This window comes from Pseudoliparis swirei, chromosome 3, assembly GCF_029220125.1.
Source record: "Pseudoliparis swirei isolate HS2019 ecotype Mariana Trench chromosome 3, NWPU_hadal_v1, whole genome shotgun sequence".
Lineage (NCBI taxonomy): Eukaryota > Metazoa > Chordata > Actinopteri > Perciformes > Liparidae > Pseudoliparis > Pseudoliparis swirei.
In genome coordinates, this window is record NC_079390.1 from 2,393,300 (window position 1) to 2,419,780 (window position 26,481).

Consider the following 26,481-nt stretch of genomic DNA (forward strand, 5'->3'; position numbering starts at 1 on the left):
TGAAAGCCTTTTTAAAGTTTAAACCGTTTCACTGGCGTCATCATAACATATTGTGGTCGGCGACTCGACTTCACTGCAAAAAAATTGAATATATAAAATAAAATATAAAATAAAAATAAAAAGTTACAACTTTTTTGCTTTTCTTTTTCCTGCGTGACGCCCTCCAACACGCTCAGTACTATGGAGGACTCAAAATGACTTAAGTATAAATAAATAAATAAATGAATGCATGAATAAATACAAGAATAAATAAATAAATGCTTAAATAAATGTATAAATAAATAAATAAATGCTTAAATAAATGTATAAATAAATAAATAAATACAAGAATACATGTATAAATACAGAAATAAATACAGAAATTAATAAATATAAGTTATAACTCAACAGGACATCATTAAATAAATGTATTTCTACATTTCTGTATTTCTTCATTTATTTATATCTCTATTTCTGTGTCCACACGTATTTCTTCATTTATTTATGTGTGACATTTACGTGTCCGTATATTCAAATGAGCTGGGCGGTCCGAACCTCATTGTTGAACAGGATTGGTCAAGTCAGGGAGCAAGACAGAAGCAATCGATCCCTAGCACTTGGATCTGTAGACGAACAGCGTTTATTATGCATTCTTGTCTGTACATTCTAAATACTACTGTTGTTGAGTCACGGAATGTAATTTAAGGATGTTTTCAGCCGGGAAGTTAGTTGTTTAAGCATCAAATCTGTGGTCGGTTTATCGAGATTCAGTCTAATAAGGATATGCGACGGAGATTTGAGGTCCTGCTCGCGGGACCAGTGAGCTCCGGGCGCTCAGCGCGCTGTGTGGCCGCCGAGAGAAGACTGATCTCGGCAGGACTTTTTGAAATGCTCCGCTGGCTCTGACGTCTCCGTAGCGGCTAAACATGAGATATAATTAGGTTTTGGAGGATCTAAAGAGCACAACGAGTTTATTATTTCCTAAAAGATAACGTTACGTCAATTTGACTGAGGGTTAAGATTCATAACTTCATATTGTAGCGACCCTGGGTCAGGAAAGCTACGAGACGTTGTATATTTATTATCGTTTATTCGTAGCCTACGCCAAACAACAGTGAACACCGCAACACATTCTACTCCACTGTAAAGTATTTTACAGTGAATAATTGGAGTAAATTCATGCGCAAGAACAGTTGATGTGGTGACGTCACAAGACCAGAAAGACCGTCCTGCGTCCTCGAGAGTCTGGACTCCCAAAACCAGACTCACAAGACCAGATTCCAAAGACCAGACTCCAAAAGAACACGAGTCTGTACTCAGTGTTCTTGGAATTGATAAACGGCTGAAGTCAAAAAGCTGTCTAGGCTAACTTCTGCTAACGGTGAGCTGAGCGAGTCAACTTCAGCTTAATGTGCCAGGCAGAAGTAGTAGAGCACAACACACCAGGTGCATCACACTCCTGTGACCAATCATGCTTTAGACAGAGGTTCGGACCGCCCAGCTCATTTGAATATACGGACACGTAAATGTCACACATAAATAAATGAAGAAATACGTGTGGACACATAAATGAAGAAATACAGAAATGCAGAAATATATTTATTTAAAGATGTCTTGTTGATTTATAACTTATATTCATTCATTCCTGTATTTATTTATTTATACATTTATTTAAGCATTTATTTATTCATTTATACATTTATTTAAGCATTTATTTATTTATTCTTGTATTTATTCATGCATTCATTTATTTATTTATTTATACTTAAGTCATTTTAAGTCCTCCATACAGTACATCCCCCGGAGGCCGCGGGGCGTGAGGGGGGCGGGGCCCCGTGGGGGGCGGGGCCGCGACTGCTGGCGCGAGCGCAGGATGCGCGAGGACGGCGTGGCGTTCGATTCCTCGAAGGCCCGAGTGTTGTATTTGCGGTTGGGGGCGCGCGGCGGGAAGAGGGACTGGAAGAAGGGCCTCTTCTCCGTCGGCGGCTGGTTCTCGGCGTCTTTAGCCGAGGAGGGGGCGGGGCAGCCCCTCTTCTGGCAGTAAGCTGGCGTGAGGGAGGGGGCGTGGCCCGAGGAGGGCGGCGGCAGGGTGGTGGCGTGCGTCTGGGACAGGCTCTCCAGAGCCTTGCGCCTCAAGTCGGCTTTCACGAGCACGAGGCCGTTCTGGAGGTCCAGCAGGATCTGGTCCTGAGAAGGAGTAAGTCATCGGGGTTAGATGTGAGGTTTTGGGGCAGGGATGTCTATGTGTACAGATTGTAAAGCACTCAGAGACAAATTTGTAATTTGTGAAATTGGGCTATACAAATAAACTGAATTGAATAAGACCACAGAGGGAGGAAGAGAGGGAGGGGGGTTGAGAGAGAGCAGGGTTTTTCCTGCATAGAGAAAATGTGGACGCGCGCCTAAGCCGTTTTCCCGAACCCCTATAACAAATCCCGAGCGCCTAAGGCAAAAAAAGTCTGCGATGAAAAAAAATATATATATAAAAAAACTGTGTTCATCACGTGCACGTCAGCGAATATGTTCTCAATAGCATGTTTCAAGTAGGCTACAGTCGAACCCTCATTCTGTTTTGATCAATAGTAATCGAGTTGATAAGCGTGTCTTCTTGTCTGATCAATACGCAACTGTGAGGTGCGCGAATGGACAGAGCGGCCAGCTGCTGATCACTCACTCAACAGCCCGACGTGCACAAATACACCTGGACTATTGTCAATAGGGATGCACCGATCTGATCGGCGCCGATCCATATCGGCCGATATTCCCATTATCGGTTTTGATCGGCGTTCTCAAAACGGCCGATCAGATGACGTAACATCTGCGAGAAAAACTATCAGAGACGTTTCAATCGCGGCGCATCGCAACAGACAATGCGCCTGGCGAGGGCCGCGGAGTGCAGAGGACCACGAGTTGAATCTCTGGGTCGACTCAGCCGACTCTCACATGTCTGAGGCTCTGAGCCCCTAGAGACTGATGCTCACGGTAAACACATTCCATCGGGAGCGCACGAGGGTTTTGATAAAGTTAGCGGAAGGATTTATGTGACAACATCCGGTTTTGCAAAGTTAGCGGAAAGAACCACGTGAAACAACATCCGTTTTTCAAAATAAGATGTCGACAAATCATACACTAACATATTAAAGTAAACAATGAACTGATTTTGTATCTTTAGAGATCGTTTCTGAGATTTATCTTAAATTATACTAACATTAAAACATTTTTACTGTACCAAGGAAGAGTTTATAAAAATAAGTCAGACTTTTGTATGTGAAGAAAAGTCCTGTATATAATTTCCCCAAGAGTTCCAGGAAATGAATAATGCAGATGTGTTCCATACATATCTGAAATCCCCTATAATAGCAATCAAACAATTTAAATGTATCAATTAGGAAATTTTTCAAAGTAAAAGTCCTAAATGTTTAAAGAAATCGGTAATTTCTTTAATGTTTGAGTTGCTTTATATATGTATTTCCTCATAGTCCTAGGCAATAATGCTACACAATAAATAGAATGCTTCAATCGACACCGTGATCGGTATTATCGGATCGGCAGATACTGATTTCAGTGATCGGCACCCAAAAACCTGATCGGTGCATCTCTAATTGTCAATCTATTAGCCGATCTATTTTAGCAACATGATTTCCTCAAGCATTGCCTCCATTATTTCTGGGGGGAAAAAATAAAAAATACATAGATGTCTGCTAATTACAGTGATATGGCAATAAAGACCGCAATTTTTTTTTTTTGGGAGCACCGAAGACCCATTTTGACCCAGGAAAAACCCTGGAGAGAGAGAGAGAGAGAGAGAGTGGGAGAGAGAGAGGGGGAGAGAGAGCCCGTGAACATGCAGTCACCACCTGGTGCAGATGTTAGAACCAGTGGCGGTGCGTCCATAGGGGGCGCACCGCCCCCTATGGACGCACCGTATCAAGTGACAACAAAACAGACTGATGAGGTTCTTCTTCAGTCAGGCCATGCTGCTGCTGCTGAAAGACAGAACCTCATTAACACTACACAACATATTCTGTATTAATATAATGGCCATGGGTGTATATTTTATTTTATTATTTATATATATATATTATATATATATATTATATATATATATATATATATATATATATAAAGTAAAGTGTTATATTTTATTACATTGTTATATATATATATTGTCATGATGTATATTCTATTATATATTTTTATATATATTTATAATTATTTTTTTTTTTGTGTGTGGTATTGTATAGTTTTATTCATTTCTTTTTTTTTTTTTTTCTACTTGCTGTCGGGTTTTTTTTGCAGAATTTTAATACCCGATTATACTATATAAAAAAGGGATGTGACAATAAAACTAGGTGCCGCCCTCTTAAAATTTTGAGATGAAAAAAAAAAAAAAAAAAATCCTGTCAAAAAACATTATATGCCAAATCATTTAAATAGTAAATATACCGTGTTGACGCGCTAAATGTGTGTGGGAGACTGTCAGCCTGTCAACAATCACTTAAGTTAATGTGAAAAAATATCATATATCGCCACTCATTATCACGGAGAGAAGCCCCTCCCCTTTTTCGGGACACTGGCCCAATGTGTGTGTGTGGGAGCGAGCAAACATTTCAGTCGTTTCGGCAAGGACGGCTTCTCATTAGCGGATGAAACGTGAATCTTGGGCCACAAAAATGTGCGCTCATTGGCCAATGACATCGTTTTACTATTTCACGTGACTGGACTATTCGGCAGATCAGAGACCGGCGTTCCCTCAGCCAGAGAGCTCCACGGAGCTACGCGAGCAGGTAGCTAACGGAGCTGTCAGCTGGAGCTCAGTGAGTAATGCGCTGTTTAGTTTCCCCTGTCTGTTGTTCCAAAGTCCTGGGACTGAAACTCTCTGGACTACAATGGGGTGAGGGATCTAAAAAGCTGCAGACAAGTGTAAAGCACGAATCTTGCCGCAGTTATGTAGCTAACAGCATGAAGCTAACTCGCTAACAGCATGAAGCTAACCCTGTTTGCAGAGCGGAGCAGCAGAAGGAGACCGAACTGGCATCGAAAACACAACGAAGAAGTTCTGAAAAACAGACACATTCCCTCCAGAATAATGAAAACAGGCTGGTCACAGATATGATTGACTTTAACCAGAGAGTTATTGAGAAGTTTGACCACTTTAAAGAGAGGAGGCTACTTGTCTTTACAGTAGTGGGTCTACTCTGTCACCCAATGTAACATGTGATCTCTTTCTGACTCTATTCTGCTCTGAACCTCTTTCATGTGAGGGTGAAACTCTTTTATTTTGCAAACCTCTGAAACCCAACCCAATGTTTCTTAAAGCTGCTCTGAACCTCTCATGCCCAAAGTTACAGTGTGTTGATAGTTGTTATTGGACCGTGTTGAGCTACAATATTCTACTCAAAACCACTTTTCTTCTCATTGTTGAGTGCTATTTAAACTGCGCACCCCCCCCCCCCCCCCAAAAAAATTTCACCAGCCGCCACTGGTTAGAACCCTAGATTTAGTTTAAAATCTGTCTGTGCATCAAGTTGTTATGGAAGAGGGAGATAAACACAAGGAATGTGAATTTATACAGATCCACCTTAAAATATACAAATGAGCGAATTTAATTAGTTCAAACTCAGCTGGAATTGAACTTTCATATTTTGGGGTCTTGATGTGGTTAAATACTTTAGTTTCAGTTACTTTACTTTTATTTTTCTGTCAAATTAGTCTTATTTAAATAAATGATCAATTCAACCTTCTTGCAATATGTGTTGGAACCAGTTTATTTTCATACGTTATGTGCTCTCTAGCAACACCTAGTGGTGTTTGTGGATAGCTGCACTAGGTAGATTATAAACACGGAGTAACCGGAAGTGACATTCAGGAAGTCCGCTTTTGGCCCACGAGCTCACGGGGTGTAATCTGTTGACAATCTGCGCAATCCACGCCTTAAGGTCCACTAAATCGGCTTCATCCGTGAGTTATACCCTGTTACCATTTATATTAACATGTTTAGGTTAATATGTCTTTGTTTCTAATACAGTTTTGGTTATTATTAGTTAATGGTCAAACACTTAATGATGTACAATTGTATTTACAAAAGCATGTGTTTTGTGCTCTTTTTCAGTTTTACAAATTATTACATTTTCCTGCATTAAATCTGCCAAACACTACAACTGCCTGTTCCTTGGACAATACGGTGCTGGAGAATGTATTTTCAAGCTGGCTGTTAAGCTGAAGAACACGTTTTATACAACAACCTTTAGCGAGAACAGGACAGTAAAAGGATGACCACCTACCGTGGGATTTGAGGAGGATTTCAAGATAGAAAAGCTACACCTTATTTCATTACCATGGAAACTAAGTCAGAGGTTCCAGATGAACATGAAGGAGAAAGCTCACAACCTGGTGTTGAAACAGAGTCATCTCTCTCCATCGCTCCAGAACATCTCGCTCTTCACGCTCATCAACAAGCTCTAGAGTCAGCTTAGATGCAGCAAGGGCCCGTGCTAAAGCAGAGGCAGCCAACACTAGGTTAGCCTTCATAGAAAAAGAAAGTGATCTCAGAATTGAGAAAGCCAAGCTGGAAGCCAGAATTGACTCCACCTACAGTGAGAAGCTGAAGCTGCCAATGCAGAAGCTGTAGTGCTGGAGAGAGCAGCTGCAGATATTGATGGCTCTGAAGGTAGCAAAGATATGGAAATATTGCCTTTTCAAGAATGTGCACAGAAAAGAACATACGACTATGTGACCCACCATGCACAGGGACCTAGTGAGGAGAAGGATGTTTACCCCTTACCTCCAATAATCACACCCCAGCACGACGACACAGCTCCAGCCCAGTTGCACATCATTAATGGGAGACCAAGGTACCAACAAAGGGACACACAGCAGCTTCCCACAGATGTGTTACAGCCAAGGAATTATGACCATCAGCACAGTGCTCTCCCCAGGCAAAAGTCATCACACTCGGACAACACAAATCATAACACGGTAACAGCTGATATTGCCAGGTTTCTTGCAAAAAGCCAGCTTGTGTCCTCAGGATTGACACAGTTTAACGACTTACCCGAACACTACCAAGCTTGGAGAGAGACCTTCAGCAACACAATTGAAAACCTTGAGCGGTCGACAAGTGAAGAGATGGATTTGCTGATCAAATGACTGGGTAAGGAGTCAAGTGAGCAGGTACTTAAGATTAGGTCTGTAAATATTCAAGAACCCTCCCTTGGTCTCAAAATAATTTGGGAGAGATTAAACAAAACATATGGATCTCCAGAAGTATTAGAGAGAGCCCTGTTTAGTAAAGTAGATGACTTCTCCAAGATCCAAAACAGAGACAGTAAAAAACTGCAAGAACTGGCAGACCCGCTGATAGAATTGGATGTTGCAAAAAGAGACGGATATCTACCCGGGCGAGCTTACCTTGACACAACAAGAGGAGTGCAGCCCATCGTCGAGAAGCTGCCGTTTTATCTCCAAGATAAGTGGCTGTCCCAAGGACGCAAATACAAAAGAGAACATTGTGTTGCTTTTCCCCCTTTCTACTTTTTTAAGGACTTCATCTGCAGGGAAGCTGAAGATAGAAGTGACCCGAGCTTTAACTTCCCTACTCTCGCTCCAACCCCTTACAAGAGTGAGCAGTTAAGTCACATGAAACCGATCTCTGTACATAAAACAAGCATATCATCATCAGATACAGTAAACGAAAGAGAAGATCTTGACAAACTGTGCCCCGTTCATAACAGACCCCACCCACTGAAGAAATGCAGAGGGTTCAGGAAGATGATAGATGACAGAAAGAAATTCTTAAAAGAGAACAATATCTGCTTTCGCTGCTGTGCTTCTACTACTCACCAGGCTAAATTCTGTGAAACCCCCATCAGATGTACAGAGTGTGACAGCAATAAACATCTCGCTGCTCTTCACCCTGGTCCTGCGCCGCCATTCCAGCCACGTTTCTTCCCATACTCGGAGAACGGCGGGGAGAGGGAGGACACACGGCAGCCAGACATCACATCGAGGTGTACCAGAGTATGTGGTGAGGACTTCAAAGGGAAATCATGCTCAAAGATCTGCTCTGTGAATGTGTACCCTAATGGATGGTCACCGCAACCTAAAGAGAAAAATGGATGCCATTCTAGATGATCAGAGTAATGCGTCATTAGCTCGATCAGAGTTTTTTGAAATGTTCAATATCAACGGAGCAGCAGTGACACACACTAAAAACCTGTGCAGGGAAGATGGAAACAGCTGGCAGGAAAGCTCACGGATTCACAATAGAATCTATAGATGGGAAGCTAAACATGGCACTACCTACACTTACGGAGTGTAATGAAATCCCAAACGATAGATCAGAGATCCCAACACCAGAAGCGGCGTACCATCACCAACACCTAAGACAGATATCAACGGAAATCCCACCTCTGGATCTAGACGCTGATATCCTGCTGCTATTGGGAAGGGACATCATTAGGGCCCATAGGATTCGTAAACAGCACAATGGCCCTCACAATGCCCCATATGCACAAAAGCTAGACCTGGGGTGGGTTATCATAGGGGATGTGTGCCTAGGAAGCACACACAAGACAAACATGGTGAGCACCATGAAGACCTGCATCCTTGAAAATGGAAGACCTACTTGCCTTACCCCATGTGAGAATCAGATACGAGTGAAAGAAATATATAGTGTCGAAAGTAATGGCAAGAATCCCCTCCTGCACAAACTCACCAAAGGTACATCGATGGCATCAAAGATGGATAACCTTGGAAAAATGGTTTTCTGTACGACAGAGAATGACAACATGCTCGCTCACTCTGTTGAGGACGTAACCTTCCTTCAGACCATGGAAAAGGAGGTGAAACAAGATGAAACAAACAGCTGGGTTGCTCCTCTCCCTTTCCATCATCCACAGACGTCTCCCTAACTATGCTCACGGTCGTCTGATGTCGTTACAACGGATGTTACAGAAGAAGCCTGAAATGAAAGTGTACTTCACGCAAGTTCATGTTGGACCGTTGAAACTCACACATGAAGCACTAACCATCTCTACGGCAGAGGTCAGCGCCATTGTGAATGCCAGACCGTTGATCCCTGTGTCCACCGACCCAGAGGCTCCTTTCATCCTAACCCCTTCCATGTTACTGACACTGAAAACAGGCGCAGCTCCTTGTCCAGCTAGTGAGTTTTCGAAAGGAGTTTTGCTCAAGAACCAGTGGAAGAGGGTTCAAGATTTGGAAGAGGCCTTTTGGGCGAGGTGGCGGCAAAAAGATTTGAACACGCTACAGCAACGTCAAAAGTGTCAAGCACCCAAACCCAATCTCGAGAAAGGAGACATCGTTCTGCTGAAGGACAGCCAGACGAGCGCAAGGTCAAAGGTCGGATGAGTCGCTGGCTGTCAGCCCGGTCAACTCACTGCAAACCCGCATTCATGTTTTTGGTGCAATAGCGGTTGTACTCCTGTAGAGACTTGGATTGGAGAGGACTGTGGGTAATATGTACATCGTGGCCTATATCGTAATATGCCAGGCAGGGGAGTGTGTTGGAACCAGTTTATTTTCATACGTTATGTGCTCTCTAGCAACACCTAGTGGTGTTTGTGGATAGCTGCACTAGGTAGATTATAAACAGAGTCACCGGAAGTGACATTCAGGAAGTCCGCTTTTGGCCCACGAGCTCACGGAGTGTAATCTGTTGACAATCTGCACAATCCATGCCTTAAGGTCCACTAAATCGGCTTCATCCGTGAGTTATACCCTGTTACCATTTATATTAACATGTTTACGTTAATATGTCTTTGTTTCTAATACAGTTTTGGTTATTATTAGTTAATGGTCAAACACTTAATGATGTACAATTGTATTTACAAAGGCATGTGTTTTGTGCTCTTTTTCAGTTTTACAAATTATTACATTTTCCTGCATTAAATCTGCCAAACACTACAACTGCCTGTTCCTTGGAGAATACGGTGCTGGATAATGTATTGTCAAGCTGGCTGTTTAGCTGAAGAACACGTTTGAACAACAACCTTTAGCGAGAACAGTACACAATAACTAAACCAAATAGTTAAGAGTAACTTTATTTAAGTGAGCCGTGTACCGGCCACCATGACACGTATCGTTGCCCACTTCCTGTTTCCTGACTAACGGAGTTCATGGAAAGCTCCGCTCGTATCTCGTGGTTCTACCTGCTTGGCGAGCGTCTCGTCGGCAGCCACCAGCACCTGCCGCAGCCGCTCCCCCCCCGTGTTGCGGCAGCAGGCCCGCTCGCCCGACTTCAGGTCGGCGCCGAGCCGCTGCAGATCCCGGCGCAGCTGACGCAGGTTCTGTTGGGGGAAAAAACGGCCGATATGTTAGTGTTTTCAGAAGAAGAAAAAAGGTAAAAAGATGTGCAGAGGTCGGCGTGGCGGTGAACCGACCCGCTGACCCTCCTCCAGCTTGCGGTCGGTGGCGTTGGTGACGGCGAGCTGCATCTTCAGCGCCGTCAGCTCTGCACGGGCAAAAGAGGCGGTAAAAAAAAAAAAAGACATTCACAAACATCCCGACATCATCATCGTCGCTGCAGTCACCTCGAGTCTTGGCGAGCAGCTCGCCGCGGCACTGGTCGAGCTCGCCGCGCAGCCGGCCGCTCTCCGCCTGAGCGGTGAGGCGGCGGGAGCGGCGAGGACCCTCGGGGTCGGCCGCCTTGTTTTTATCCAGCGCCGCGGCCAACGCCTCGATCACCTCGTCACGCTCCTGCAGAGAAAAACAAGTTAACAAAATATATCAACGGCGTGGAAACATGTTGCATTCTGGGAAAAGATCAAGCGTTAACAGATTATGAGGGTAGTGACTTAACCCTTGTTTGCCTTCGGGTCGATTTGACCCGATTCAATGTTTCACCCTCCTGTTACCTTTATATTTACTAACATATTTTACCCTTGAGGTCAATATGACCCCAGCTATTAAAATCTCCAGAAAATTATTAGAATTAATTTTGTTTTCCAAGTTTAAGTGTGAGGTACTTTATGTTTGTTTGTTGACTGCCGAAAGAACACCGACATTAAACATTGAATCGGGTCAAAATGATCCGAAGGCAACACAAGGGTTAAAGGAGGAGTCATACACGTGTCGACCAATGGGTGTCCGGGACTTTAAACCAAATTTACATGACCACTTTTGTATTAATTTTTTCGGTTTATAGATGAAAAAGTGATACAATTTCATATTTATACTAACAATAAAGCATAAAGTAGATAACCTGCTATTAAACTGTAATAAATAAAAGGAATACATAATATTATAGTATAGTTGTATTTAATAAAAAAAGAAAAATGTACCATAAAAAAATGTAAAAAGAGAAAAAAGGGTCAGATATACAGGACTGTCTCAGAAAATTAGAATATTGTGATAAAGTTCTTTATTTTCTGTAATGCAATTTAAAAAACAAAAATGTCATGCATTCTGGATTCATTACAAATCAACTGAAATATTGCAAGCCTTTTATTCTTTTAATATTGCTGATTATGGCTTACAGCTTAAGAAAACTAAAATATCCTATCTCTAAATATTAGAATATCATGAAAAAGTATACTAGTAGGGTATTAAACAAATCACTTGAATCGTCTAATTAACTCGAAACACCTGGAAACACATTTTCAAATGTTTGATTTTGTTTTGCTGTTATAAATTTTTTTTTTTACTTGGTCTGAGGAAATATTCAAATGTTATGAGATAGGATTTTAGAGTTTTCTTAAGCTGTAAGCCATAATCAGCAATATTAAAAGAATAAAAGGCTTGCAATATTTCAGTTGATTTGTAATGAATCCAGAATGCATGACATTTTTGTTTTTTTAATTGCATTACAGAAAATAAAGAACTTTATCACAATATTCTAATTTTCTGAGACAGTCCTGTATATTGATATATATATATAAAATATATATTGATATATATAAAATATATAAAAAATATATATTGATATATATGTATAATTATTATATTTATATGTAATATTATATAATATATATAACTATACATATTAAAAGAGCTGTCGTAATAAAACACATTTTTTTATAGACTTTTCCCGGCGTGTAAATAACCACAACATAACCTCCAGGCCCCTCCCTCACCGTCAGCTCCTGCCTGTAGTAGATCTTGAGGTGTTTTTGGATGGTGGTTAACTTGTCTTCGCACCGCTCTTCGATCAGAGTCGTCTCCGCCTCCAAGGTCTCACTGGGGGGGAAGGAATGGAAATTATATAGTTTTTCAAAAATTCTAGAGCTGTAAAATTTGATGACAAGAGGATCGTTGGCTTCACGTCTACACACACACACACACACACACAGACACAAAGACAGACAGACACACATAAAGACAGACACACACACACACACATAAAGACAGACACACACACACACATAAAGATAAACACACACATAAAGACAGACACACACACACACACACAAAGACAGACAGACACACACACATAAAGACAGACACACAGACAGAGTCACACATAAAGACAGACAGACACACATAAAGACAGACACACACACATAAAGACAGACACACACACACACACACACAAAGACAGACACACACAAAGAAAGACACAAACATACATACAGACACACAGACAGACACACACACATCAAGACAGACACAAACACATAAAGATAAACACACACACATAAAGACAAACACACACACACATACAGATAAACACACACATAAAGACAGACACACACACACACACACACAAAGATAAACACACACACACATAAAGACAAACACACACAGACACACACACAAAGATAAACACACACAAAGACACACACACACACACACATAAAGATAAACACACACATAAAGACAGACACACATAAAGACAAACACACACACACATAAAGATAAACACACACATAAAGACAGACACACACACACACAAAGACAAACACACACACATAAAGACAGACACACATCAAGACAAACACACACACATAAAGATAGACACACACATAAAGACAGACACACACACACATATACACACACATAAAGAAAGACACACACACGCACATCAAGACAGACACAAACACATACAGACACACACACACAGACACACAGACAGACACACATAAAGACAGACACACACACAAACACACACACACACACAGACAGACACACACCTGAATCCGTCCTGCATCCCAGAGATGAGCTCCATCATCTCCGACACCACCTCCTCCCTCACGCCGGCCTCCAGCGCCTCCTTCTCCTCTCGCTGCCGCTGCACCTCCCTCTTCAGCACGTCGATGGCCTGCAGCAGCGCCTGGAGGACGCACAGTCGGCGCTTCTGTCAGCGTTCACAACACAAGCGCTGGAACGCTGCTCTATTGGCGTGCGGGGTTCACACGCGCCTCGACCAATGGGCTTCCAGGACTTGAAAACTAATTTACACGACCAAACATTTTGTGAAAAATCTCGGTGTGAGAACAAATTAGTATTTAATCTAACAGAACTTTTCCACGTGTAGCCGAGCTAAATCTACACTTAGTGGATTATCCCTAAACTACTGTTGCTATGGCAACCACACTTTTCAGCGACGGTGTGCGTTCCCTTGCATGAGGGCGTACGCCGGCTTCTATTTTGAGCTTCTTTCTTTTAAAAGCATATAAATTATTTAAAACTCAGCATAAATGCACATATCCACGACTTTTCCAAAAACCTTCGGTATTTTTTCCCCCAGGTCTTTTCCAAGCCTGGAAATACCGGTAACCATTTAAAAAATCCCCGACTTCCACGACCGTACGATCCCCGACGTAGTTTTTTAACGTAAAGAACGCCGTCTATGGCAGTGGAATACATTCCTCCGTCAGGCTCTCACCTCCGTCTTCAACATGGTGATGTCTCCGTCCTCCACCTCGCTCTCCTCCTCGCTCTCCTCCAGCGCCGTGCTGTCGTTACCGCCCGCTGCCGGCTCGCGCAGAAGTGCCAGGATGTAGGCCACCCGGGTCTTTGTGGACGGGCCGTGGACCAGCTGCAACGACACCAGGGCTCGCTCACTGCTGCGGTCCCACGATCACAGAAGACGCATAATTTGTTGTTGTTGTTGTTGTTGTTTACCTGAGTAGCGATAGCGGAGAACTTGAGTGCCTGGAGCGTCGCGTCGTAGATTGAGGCGCACGGGTTGATGTTGACCACCATGCTGGACGTCCCTCTGCCGCAGAAGAAACCCTGCAGGACCCGGGTCATCTTACTGTCCCTGAAGGGCACCACCTGAGGGGGCCGCGATCTGAGGGGCGACATGAGACGTTTAAGAAATATAGGAAAATATAAAGCTCTCGGCAACACCGCTCACGTGATATTAAACGACGTCATCGGATTGTGAATTGCAGAAATTAACAATTAAAAAAAGCAGAGCACGACAATTTTTTTTTTGTTTAAAGGACTTTTCCAGGAATAACTTTTACAATTTCAGAGGGAGCACGAACAATTTTTGACTCTGGAACAAAAGAAAAAAGGTAAATTATTATTGATTTATTTACATTTTTAATTATTTACTGCTACTACTACTTTTGGGATTTTTCCAGGAATAACTTTTAAAATTCCATAACTTTTCCAGGTTTTCCATGACGGCATACAACGTTTTAAAAATAAAGCTCCCGGCAACACCGCTCACGTGATATTAAACGACGTCATCGGATTGTGAATTGCAGAAATTAACAATAAAAAAAAAGCAGAGCACGACAAAAACAATTTTTAAGGACTTTCCCAGGAATATCTATTTAAAAATTCTAGATGGAACACGTACAATTATGACTCTGGAACAAAAGAAAAAAGGTAAATTATTATTGATTTATTCACAATTTTCATTATTTAATGCTACTTCTACTTTTGGGATTTTTTCAGGAATAACTATTATAAAATTCCATAACTTTTCCAGGTTTTCCATGACCGCATATAACTGTTTAAAAATAAAGCTCCCGGCAACACTGCTCACATGATATTAAACGACGTCATCGGATTGTGAATTGAAGAAATTATCACTGGACCAAAAAAAAGCTGAGCACGTACATTTTTGACTCTGGAAATACAAAAAAGTCACTTATTATTGAGTTATTTAAATTTTTCATAATGTACTACTACTTTTGAGATTTTTTTCTTTTCACGGAATTTTTCAGGAATAACTATTTTAAAATTCCAGATGGAGCATGTACATTTTTTACTCTGGAACAAAAAAATAGGTCAATTATTATTGAGTCATTTAAATTTTTCGTTATTTACTACTACTTTTGGGATTTTTATTTTTCAAGGACTTTTCCAGGAATAACTATTTTAAAATTACAGAACTTTTCCAGGGTTTCTATGACCGTATGAAATCTGCATATAAGATTTAAAAAATAAAGCTCTGCAACACTGCTCACGTGATATCAAACAATATCAACATCAGATTGTGATTTGCAGAAATTAACACCAAAACAAATCTGTCAATCTTTGACTTAAAAACAGAAAAGAAAATGTAAACTCAAAAAAAGGTAAATTTACTAGAATAGTTATTTGCATTTTTTATTATTTACTACTAACACACCAAGAGCAGCGTCATACACATGTTGACCAATGGGTGTCCAGGACTTTAAACCAAATGTCCATGAGCAAACTTTCTGTGAAATCTCCGTGTCTACACGAGTATAAACCTTAAAAATTACACAAATGAATGGGAGACAATAGTTTGATTAAAAAGAATAAATATTTATATAAATGTTCATTCTTTTTTTTACTCAAACTGCATAAATGAATAAATATAAAAATGTCCATGACTTTTCCAAAACATTAAAAAAATATAAAAATTCCCCCACGAACTTTTCCAGGCCTGGAAATAAACCATTTTAAAATTCCAGAACTGGTTGAACACGTACTTGTTGTTCTGGTTGTGCCTCAGAGCAGCGATGCAGCGCCCCAGCGTCAGCAGCGAGGTGTTGATGTTGTTGGCCTCCTTCATCCGCTCGCCGTTACGCTGCTCCTTGCAGCGCTCGGACCCGGCCAGATCACACACAGTCAATCTGAGGAAGAGGAGAAGGAGGAGGAGGAGAGAGTGCAAGGTGATGCTTTAAAACCCCAAAAATCCACCGACGATCACATTTTTAAAAAAGGTCGTAAACTAAAAGGTGAACGCACTCGCTGATGTGCGTGGCGTGGGTCGACTCCGCCTCCGGGCGGACGTGCAGGACGCGGATGGAGAAGATGCTGTGGCTGAGAGGGCGAGGCGTTCATGAGAATCAGAGAAGTCAGAACACGGGGATCCAAAATATGCGGCGTAAGCGTCGCGCGGGCGCTCCGTACCTGCGGCTGGAGTTCTGGTTCAGGTGAGTGCTGGCGAAGCTCTGGTTGCGGCGCCCGGCCCTCAGGATCCGCCACGCCTCCTCGGCGCTGCGGACCTGGATCCAGGCGAGGTCTGACGGAGCGAGAGGAGAGAATATTAGAAACTAAATGTAGACGAGAAAACAACAACAACAAATAAACACGTTTTATTGATGCTGTAAAGATTTTTAAGTATTTCATCGTCTATGAAAGAGATTAAAACACAGAAAGACTCTTTACGTCATTTAATGATTAATCAGGTTTAACGTTCATCAGATGAGAGGCTGTACACACACACACACACACAAAGACAGACCCACACACACACATACAGACACACACACAGACAAACAAAGACAGACCCACACACACACAAATACACACATACAGACACACACAGACAAACAAAGACAGACAGGCACAGAGACACACACAAACACACAGACACACACACAAATACAGACACAAATACACACATACAGACACACACACAAACAAATACAGACACTCACACAAACTAACACAGAAAGACACACACACGCAGACAGACACATAGACACACAAATACACACTCATACACGCACACAGACCCCCCCCCCCCCAGTGAGCGCGTACCCTTCACGTAGGGGTTTCCCTGCTGGTCGTCGCTCAGCCGCAGCGTGATCCTCTTGCGCGGCTGCGCGCTCGGCGCCGCGTCCAGCAGGTCGTACAGGAACTCGTTGTAGATCTCGTAGTAGGCGACCCAGACGGAGAACCGCACGCCGTCCGCCAGCTCGTCCGCGCCGCTGTGGGAGAGGCCGTCGGGCTCCAGACACACGCTGTCGAGGTCTGCAAACACAAAACGGAGGGCGCTCTTTTACAAAAGGAACAAAAAAAGAGGCTTTCGCGACGTCGACAACGATCTGAATTAGAGACGCTGAACCACGAGCGCGTGTGACGCGGGTCGGTCTGCAGGTCGGCCAACGGTCAATTTATCAGTCAAGTGTGTGTGCCAAACATCTGGACACACACCAGGTGTGTGTGTGTCCAGATGTTCAACATTTCGTATTGAAACTTTTCATCTGATGAGTCTTTATAAACGCCGCCAATCAGACAATTTAGAACACGTTATATTAAATATAATAATCGGTGGCAAAAATAACTTACAATTTCTTATAGTACTATAAGCTTTGAATAAAACATGTAGAGAATTTTATATTAGGTAAAAGAAAAAGAAAGAAGAGAAACATGGGCATACATTAACAATAATGTTACTGAATTGATCATTAATTACTTACTAGACCTCTCATGTGGTATCATTGTTATTCTGTAAACCTGTGTGTGTGTGTGTGTGTGTGTGTCGGTGGCAATCTGTGACCGGACCGATACACTTCAACAAGAGAAAATACATTTAGAACACACATAAAACTAAAATGGATGAAAATAGCGTTTCCCAAAAGCTCGTTCAGCCAACAGAGCACCGGAGTAAGAAAATAAACTTTTGTTTCATAATTTTGAGTTTTATTTCTTAACTTAACCGGTTCCTCTGAAAAACGAACATCTCAGAGTTCAGTGTAATGGAGGCGGAGCTTCGTTTAGAACGCCTGAACTAATAATACAAATTAGATGAATTAGGCACGAGTAATAGAGCAATCTGGCAGTCTCGTACTCCCTGTAGTCGCTCCACAACACCATATAAGGACTTCCTTCACTATCCGCCCCTCAGAACTGCAGCTGGCCTTCTGCTGAACACTGTGTGTGTGTGTGTGTGTGTGTGTGTGTGTGTGTGTGTGTGTGTGTGTGTGTTGGTAAATACACTCAAGCGCATGTGTGAAGGACTTGAAAAATGTCTCACCTTCCAGCTGGGTGGCGACGGTGCTCGTGGAGGAGAGTCCTCCGATGCCGCTGTCCCAGGTCGACGTGTTCCCGGCTCGACGTGAAGTCGTATTCTCATTCTGGAACAACAACAACGGGAGGATGTCAGCTCATAGGAAGACATTATAATCCAATGTTGTTTATTTAAAAGGTGTGGAAAGAGTGCAGTTCAAATACATGATGTGACTAAAGACCAAAACTTTATAAAATAAAGATAATTGGTTATCTCAGCTCACTTGTCTCCTAAATCACACCGAGAGACGCATGACACATGTGTACTCTACTTCCTTCCTTGTTAGTGTCATTTACTTTCCATTTACAGATATATGTGGAGATAGAAAGCATTTCATATCTGAAACACGGTTATTTGTGATGCATTCTTTATATATATATTTATTTATTTTTACAAATTACCAAGACAGGACTTTATGGATACGATATGAAGGGAAAGGTGAAATAAAAAGGTAAAGAACAACAAAAAACAGACACAAAAATAGCTTTACAAAAATTGAAAAACCACAGCAAAAAACATTCGCACATCACCGGTCTGACACAAGCACATCTTTGAGGTTACATCATCAAATCAAGTCGGCATCAGTACCAGTGATTTGTATCTGGCAGGGCCAAGTCCATCCCGGAGGGGACTGCGATCTATTTTTAAAAACGCGTACCTCTTTCAGCAGAGCGCTTCGGCGGTTCTCCTCCATCCTGATCTCTCCGGAGTCGAGCCGCCTCACGTCCTGGTACAGGACCGGCTTCAGGTCCATGGCGCCGTAGAGGCGACCCTGCAGTTTCCTGAACAGGGACACCAAAGCCCGGGGCAGGAGGCCGGCCTCGAGGCCGCTGCCTGCGAGGTCAAAAAAGGTCGAGACTTCACATTTCCATTTCTAGGCATTCGGCCGGCGACACGAGCGCCGAGAAAGCGCCGTCGGCATCTTTAACCCCGTCACGGCCAAACCGGAGCGTCGCACCGACGCGCTCCTTACCTTGTATGGTGTACGTCTTCCCAGAATTGGTGACGCCGTAAGTGTAGAGGAGCCTGTTTTCTCCCTGAAGCACGTCCTTCACCATCGTCTTCATCGTGCACTCATAAAACTCCTGCTGCGTGGTCTCCGGCCCGAAGATCTGTGAAAGACGGACGACGACAAAACATCGAATAGAAATATGAACAAATGCAAAATGTTATTGCAAATAGCCGGGTTCCAAAAAGTTATTCTTGAAAGGAATGATTGACTTCCAGAACAAAGCGCCCGAGCGTGACTCTACCTTTGAGAAGCTGAACTTGTGCATGCTCTGGGTGATGCCCCTCTCCGCCGTCCTCATGTTCTGAGACTCTTTGGGCGCTTTGAGCAGCAGTGCCTCTTCGTCTTGGACAGCCACACAGCCCTAAAGGAGAAGAAGAAGAGTGAGTAAAGTACAGGTGTACCGGAACCAATAAATGCATTAAATCAACCCAGAGAGTCCAAACTCTCACCTGTTCTTCTCCCCTCTGACGCTCCGTCTCAGTAAGCGGCCGGATGCGGAGGAAGACCTTCACCCTCTCTTCGTCACAACTACCCTGTCTCGCCGCTGCAGCTTTCGCTGACGGTTTCTGGAGACGCAAATTTATAAAAAGATATTCATGTTTTGTTGAATGTATTGAATGATTTGAAAACCTTAAGAAAAAGACAGCAATATATTTGAAATATATTTTACATTTTTACTTGTTTGATATAAAGGAATATCAAATCAAATCAAGCAAGTAAAAATGTAAAATATTTTTTTTTTCATGTAATAAAAGGCTTTTTATGTGTTGTCGTTACACCTTAGAGCACAGGTGTCAAACACAAGGCCCGCGAGCCAAATCCGGCCCGCCACATCATTTCATGTGGCCCCTGACGACTTGAAAGACATACGATCACCTTTTCTGAAGGAAATTTAAGACAAAATATCCTGTGCTCTTATTTTGAAGGTTTTAAATGAAATAGATTTACGTTATAATATTGGAGAAATGTTCCGATGTTCCATATTTCTACACTCAAATAAACAATAATCAAATGCAAAGAGAGTTATTTTACAATAGGTTTGAGTAGTTTATACAGTGTTACAGTTACAACCGGCCCTTTGAGGGCAGGCATGATGCTGGTGTGGCCCTCGGTGAGAATGAGTGTGACACCCCTGCCTTAGAGGTACTCACTGGGTCTGCGATGGAAGGCCGGGTGTCCAGGCCGGGGGAGATGACCGAGATCTCAGGTAGACGCGGTCTAGACGGGCCTCCGTGCTCCTCTGCCGTCGACTCAAAGACGGCCATTTCCTCGTCCTCGTCAAAGGGATATCCACACGGGGAGGACAGAGTCAGCGCCATGCTTACCTGCGGCAAGAGGGGGAGAAAAAAATGTTAATGAGGAAATGATAACTGGTTGCAAAACCTGATTGTGAGCATAGAATGGCATTCTGCATATAATCTCATTATCAGAATGTATCAGGATACAATATAAAGACATTAATAAATAACATTATAATGCTCAATAAGACTTGTCTCAATTACTCTCACACACAGAGAAATGTGGGTGTGCCCCACACACCTTATACATTTAAATAAGGGTGTGTCATGATGAGACAAGGTGAGACCCATAGAAACTGGCCAAAACAGTCCAAATGTAAGAGTCAGGCAAGAAAATGATCTCACACACGATCACTTGTCTTGACACGTTTAGCACTGGCGCAGAAGAATGACATCATTGGTATTAATTTAAAAAAGAAGCACTGGGCTTCTCTATGGTTTAGCCAGCCTTCTTATAACCCCCCCCCCCCCGACCAGATGTTCCCCAGTGGCAGCAAACACAACACAAAGGGGCCTCATTACTGTATTCATAGTTAAATACGACATGAGGTCGAACACCAGAATGAATGGCTACGTCTATGTACTGGCAGAAACTCACACCAGAGAGCACGATGCACGACGGATCTAAAGCTGTATATATATTTTAATACAAGAAACGAGTTGTGTTTAGATGAATGGCATGCAACGTGATATTATTTATGATGTAAGACAATGCAAAATGTCGAGTTAACGTTCACTGGTATGTTAACGTTAATATAAACATCCTAGCTAAACACAGAGACTACTTAACGTTCAATGAATTTAACTGTTAACTTTCATTTTAATTTAATTTAACTTACCACGAATGTCGAAAGTGCAACGAGCGGCTGGATTCCGGTAAATTGTGTTATTACGTTAAATGTTCTTACGTTTCCGAGCGTATCGCCAAAAAGTAAAGTTAGTTACTTATCCGAGGATACAGCCACATGGAAAACAAGCCGACGGATTTTACTCGACTTCGTCTTCTTCTTCTTCTTTTTAAGTTTTTAGGCGGATGGCATCCAGTGAACGGTGCATTTCCGCCACCTGCTGTAGTGGAGTGTGGACCAGAGTACCCTATCCCCTTACAAAACCAAACGAACAAAACCAAACCCAAAAATAATACCCACAAAACAAAAACAATAAAACAAACAAAACAAAAGGGAGATTCAAAAATGTCAGTGCTTTAAATTCTATTACTTAATCCTGTTTCTTTCAAATATTGTAATACCTGTCCTGCCCCCAAATTTAACGCATCTGTTAGATTTAGTTCCTCCACTCCCAGCTTCCTCTTCAACCTGTGTCTCTCAAGCGTGTATTTCTGACAATGACAAATTATATGCTCTACAGATTCTGGTCCTTGACAGCGCTCACATCGTCCTGTTGGGTGTTTATTTACGAGATGCATTGTTTTGTTCAGCCTTGTGTGCCCAATCCTCAGCCTGGTTACTATGTGTTCTTCTGCTGTGCTTCTTCTAGCTGGCCTCCCTTTGCCAACTTCCCTCTGCACAGCATACAGATGTCTTCCTGTTTCCCCTACATCCCAACTATGCTGCCATTCCTTAATAATGTTTCTTTTGATAATTGTTTTAACTTCTGCTTTGCTGTGTAAAATGTCCGTCTTGTGCTGCCTTTCTAACGCTTGTGTTGCTAGTGTATCTGCTCTTTCGTTTCCTTGCACCCCCCTGTGTGCTGGTACCCACATAAATGCTACGACAATACCCATATTCTTTAGACGGAACAGTGTTTCATATATTTCATTAATTAAATCCTGCCTGCTATGTGATGTAAATGATTGTAATGAGGATAGTGCTGAACTAGAGTCTGAACAGACAATGACTTTTCGACCCGAACCTCCTCTACCCACTGCAGTGCTGTTAAGATGGCCAACGTCTCCACTGTATACACAGACAGATGCTCTGAGGTTCTCTTTTTAACTTCATATCTTAGGGATGGTATGGTGACTGCAAACCCAGTCCTCCCTGTATCAGGGTCTTTTGATCCATCTGTAAATGCTGGAATAAATGATAAGTATGTTGTCTCCAGTCTATCCTCCACCATTCCTGCCATGTTATTATTGTCTTTAAATGCTTGGGCTTTGTCTAAAAAATAAAGATCAACTGACACTGAGGGAAAGAGCCATGGTGGTGTAATTGATAGCGGTATTGCAGGGGTGAATGTTATCTGATCCAATGACATATCTTTGGCTAACTTTTCACTGCTCCATGCGAAACACTCCTGCTTGGCCCCGTCTCTTTCCCAACATGGCAGAAGCACTTTTTTTGTTGGATGATTATCTCCAGAATGCCCTTGCAGGTTGGCCCAGTAATTTATAGTTAGGAGCTTGCGTCTCAAATGCAGCGGCATCTCACCCATCTCCACCTGCAGAGCAGCCACAGGGCTGGTCTTAAAGCACCACAACACAGTCTCAGAGCTCGGGATTGCAACACTTCCAGCTTCTTTAGTGAAGTTTTTGCCGCTGATCCAAATACGACACAGCCGTAGTCAAGGACTGACCTCATCAGAGCGATATAAATGTTTTTAATCGCAGCCCTGCTGGCTCCCCATTCTGAACCTGTTAGACACCTCATTACATTTAGAATCGTTTTACATTTCTTTACTATCCTCTGAATATGCTCATTCCATGTTAATTTATCATCGAGCCACACACCAAGGAACCTAAAAACTCTCACTTGTTCAATTTTTTGTCCGTACATCTTTATCTGAGCATCAACTCCTCTTTTCCTAGTAAACATGATTGTTTTAGTTTTCCCCACAGAAAATTTGAATCCCCATGAATAAGACCATCTTTCTACCACTTTCACAGCCTCTTGTACTTTACCTTTAATGTGATTTATGTTCTTCCCCCTCTTCCACAGTGCTCCATCATCGGCAAATAGAGATCGGCCAATATCACCCTGGACTTGAAGGAACACATCATTGATCATGATGGAGAACAGTATGGGACTAATGACACCACCCTGAGGTGTACCATTCTCAACCAGGTATCGTCTAGATAGTGCTGCCCCAATTCTGACTTGAATAAACCTGTTCCTTAAAAAATCTTTAATCCAATTATATGTTCTCCCCCCTATTCCTATCATATTTAATTTTATCAATAACCCTTCCCTCCAAACCATATCATAAGCCTTTTCCACATCAAAGAACACAGCCATCACTGACTCCTTATTCACCTGGGCCTTCCTGATTTCTGTTTCTAAACAAATAATTGGGTCCATAGTACCTCTACCTTTCCGAAATCCACTTTGATGAGGTGATATCATTCCCCTGGACTCCATATAAAATCCTAATCTATCTGTAATCATTCTTTCCATTATTTTACCTATATGGGATGTTAATGCTATGGGTCTGTAATTCATTGGGTTTGATGAGTCTTTACCTGGTTTCCTGATTGGGATAATCACAGCTTCTTTCCAAGACCTAGGTAGTGTCCCCACTTGCCAGACCTTATTATAAAAAAATAACAATTTCATCATTGCTATACTACCTAAATGCTTAAGCATTATATAACAAATGTCATCCTTTCCTGGTGATGTAAGTCCTCCTCTTTCTATTGCTCTTTTCAGTTCCTCTAAGGTAAATGGGGCATCACTAGGACTATTAGTATCGTCTCTCTTTCCAAGAATATCGGGGTGAGCTGATTGTGTCCTTTCCCGTCCTCTCTTACCTTCTACCGTCAGGTTGTCAGAGCTGTGGATTTCTGTTAGTGCTTTTGCAATCATCTCTGCCCTCTCCCCATCTGACGCTGCTGTTTCCTCCCCCCTCTTCAACATTGGATACTGCCACACTTTCCTCATTCCTCTCATGCTTCTAATCATCCCCCAAACCTCTCCCACAGGTGTTGCTCTTCCAATTCTGCTTTCTCTTATTGCTTTACGAATGATTCTACGAACCTTTGCTTGTGCTTGCTTGTATTCTATTAAAGTTTGGAAATTATGCGATCTTCTTAATACCTTCAGAGCTTTGTTCCTTTCTTTTACTGCTCTCCCACACTCCTCAGTCCACCAGGGGACTGCCTTTCTTTTCATCCTTCCTTTACTTTTAGAAATTGTTTGCTTCGCTGCTTCCAGTATTGTAGATGTCATTTTTGTATCAATCTCCTCAATATCTTCATTAATTTCAATTGTATCCATTTCACGCTCACATATATATTCAAAAAGTTCCCACTTTGCCCTACTAAATACCCACTTAACTATTGTGTCTCTCTGTTCTTTACTCCTTTGTATTGACACTTTACAATTTATTGGGAAGTGATCACTCCCCACTGATGTTTCATCCTCTATATCCCACTCACATATCGCTGCTAAATTTCTTGATACAATAGTTAAATCTAGTGTAGATGTGTTCCCCGTGTGGACAGCTAATCTAGTCCCTCTGCCATCATTTAAACACACTAGATTATTTTCTTCTAGTAACTCTTCTATTGCTTCTCCGTTTGCATCTGTTCTTACTCCACCCCACAATGTACTATGTGCTTTAAAATCTCCACACAGCACCACCTTGTTGCCACCCATCCCTTCAATTTGTGCCAATCTATTCGCCTCTAATTTTTTACAAGGATTATAAAAATTTATTACTGTTATCTTTTCTTCGCTGGCCCAGATCTCCACTGTTACATACTCTAGCTCAGTTCCTATCTTTATTTCTCTAAATGTAATGTCTTCACTAATGAATGTGGCACATCCTCCTCCTACACCACCCTCCCTATCACCCCTAACACACGTGTATCCAAATATTCTGAAATCCAAATTTGGCATTAACCATGTTTCCTGTATGCATATGACATCTGGTTTAATAGATACATTTTCAACATATTTCTTGAATTCTTGTCCATTAGCCAACAAACTCCTAGCATTCCATTGTAGTATGTAAAGCATTGTGTTTTAAACCTATCCGTCCCCTACTTGCTCTTGGCTTGCTTGCATACTGAGATCAGTTCTTACTTCCTCCCACGTTAATCCTCTGATATCTAAATGGTTAACTGCTGCTTTAACAATTATCTGGATTCTCTCCGTCTTGGATTTGACCTCCATTGTAGCATTCACTACCCCTGCTATGAAAGTGACTAGCTTTTTTAAATCTATCATTATTTTCCCCTCATTTGGCTGCTCTAGGACTGCTGTGGGTTGTTTTACTGCCTTAGTGTTCCCCTCCGTCCCTCCACTCTGGCCCATTCTCTTCACTGCCTCTGCATAGGTGATTTTATTCTGCACCCTCACCTGCTGTACTTCCCTCTCCCTTTTCATCACCTCACACCCATAGTAAGCCACGCTGTGCTCTCCCCCGCAGTTACAACACTTTGGTTGCTCATGTCTACATTGCCCGTACTCGTGATCTTCTCCACACCTTGCACACCTCCTTCTGCCTTTACATGCTTTAGCTGTATGTCCAAACCTTTGACAGTTGTAACACCTCATAGGCTTTGGTATAAACTCCTTCACTGTGTACCTTATGTAGCCTAATGATACTTTCTGTGGAAGTTCTTCCTCCTCAAAATCCAGCACAACGTAATCACTGTCTTTCCTTACCCCGTCTCGAGTCACCTGCAGCCTTCGGGCTCCTTTCAAAGTTCCTCCTTTAAGGTTCGCTTTAATTTCCTCCATCGTGACTCCAACCGAGACCCCCCAAATCACTCCCTTACTCCACGTACTTTCTTTTTGGATATGGTTTGAGCTCACTACTTTGCACCGTCCTATTTCCTTAATCCTGTCCGCTCGCTCTCTTTGCTCTTCATTTCTACAAACAATCAATAAGTTTCCGTCTTTCAAAACTTTCGCCATGAGAATATCTCCAATCTGATTTTTTAACACGATGGTTAGTTTCACCGGGCTCATGGCAGAAACCCCTCCCTCTTCTCCAAATCTCAAAATAATTTTAAACTCCAAACTGTCTGGATCGTCTGATCCTCCGCCTCCATCTCTACTACTCTTGTGACTGTCTCTCTTCGTGTTAGTCGCACCAACATT

General features: G+C 42.3%; 1 protein-coding gene across 1 annotated transcript; it reads right to left on the reverse strand.

Moving 5' to 3' along the window:
* Positions 1-1,565: 1,565 nt before the first annotated feature.
* On the reverse strand, positions 1,566-21,810 carry LOC130209867 (kinesin-like protein KIF20A). The gene is made up of 19 exons (XM_056439762.1): positions 21,316-21,810; positions 20,330-20,503; positions 19,628-19,744; positions 19,420-19,539; positions 19,140-19,278; positions 18,825-19,000; positions 18,134-18,233; positions 16,915-17,127; positions 16,282-16,393; positions 16,117-16,191; positions 15,858-16,001; positions 14,065-14,233; positions 13,826-13,978; positions 13,131-13,270; positions 12,075-12,177; positions 10,533-10,698; positions 10,383-10,453; positions 10,152-10,289; positions 1,566-2,166 (listed from the first exon to the last, which is right to left on the reverse strand). The coding sequence occupies exons 2-19, from the start codon at positions 20,495-20,497 to the stop codon at positions 1,750-1,752; spliced, it is 2,721 nt and encodes a 906-aa protein (XP_056295737.1). The 5' UTR covers positions 20,498-20,503; positions 21,316-21,810; the 3' UTR covers positions 1,566-1,749.
* Between the last annotated feature and the right edge of the window lie 4,671 nt (positions 21,811-26,481).

Excerpts from the sequence above, each read along its gene's own strand:
- LOC130209867 (XM_056439762.1), bottom strand. The coding sequence starts at position 20,497 with ATGGCGCTGACTCTGTCCTCCCCGTGTGGATATCCCTTTGACGAGGAC. Across the intron at positions 19,745-20,329 it reads GGCCTTCCATCGCAGACCCA|AAACCGTCAGCGAAAGCTGC; the intron begins GTGAGTACCTCT and ends TTGCGTCTCCAG. Across the intron at positions 16,394-16,914 it reads GGGAAACCCCTACGTGAAGG|ACCTCGCCTGGATCCAGGTC; the intron begins GTACGCGCTCAC and ends TCGCTCCGTCAG.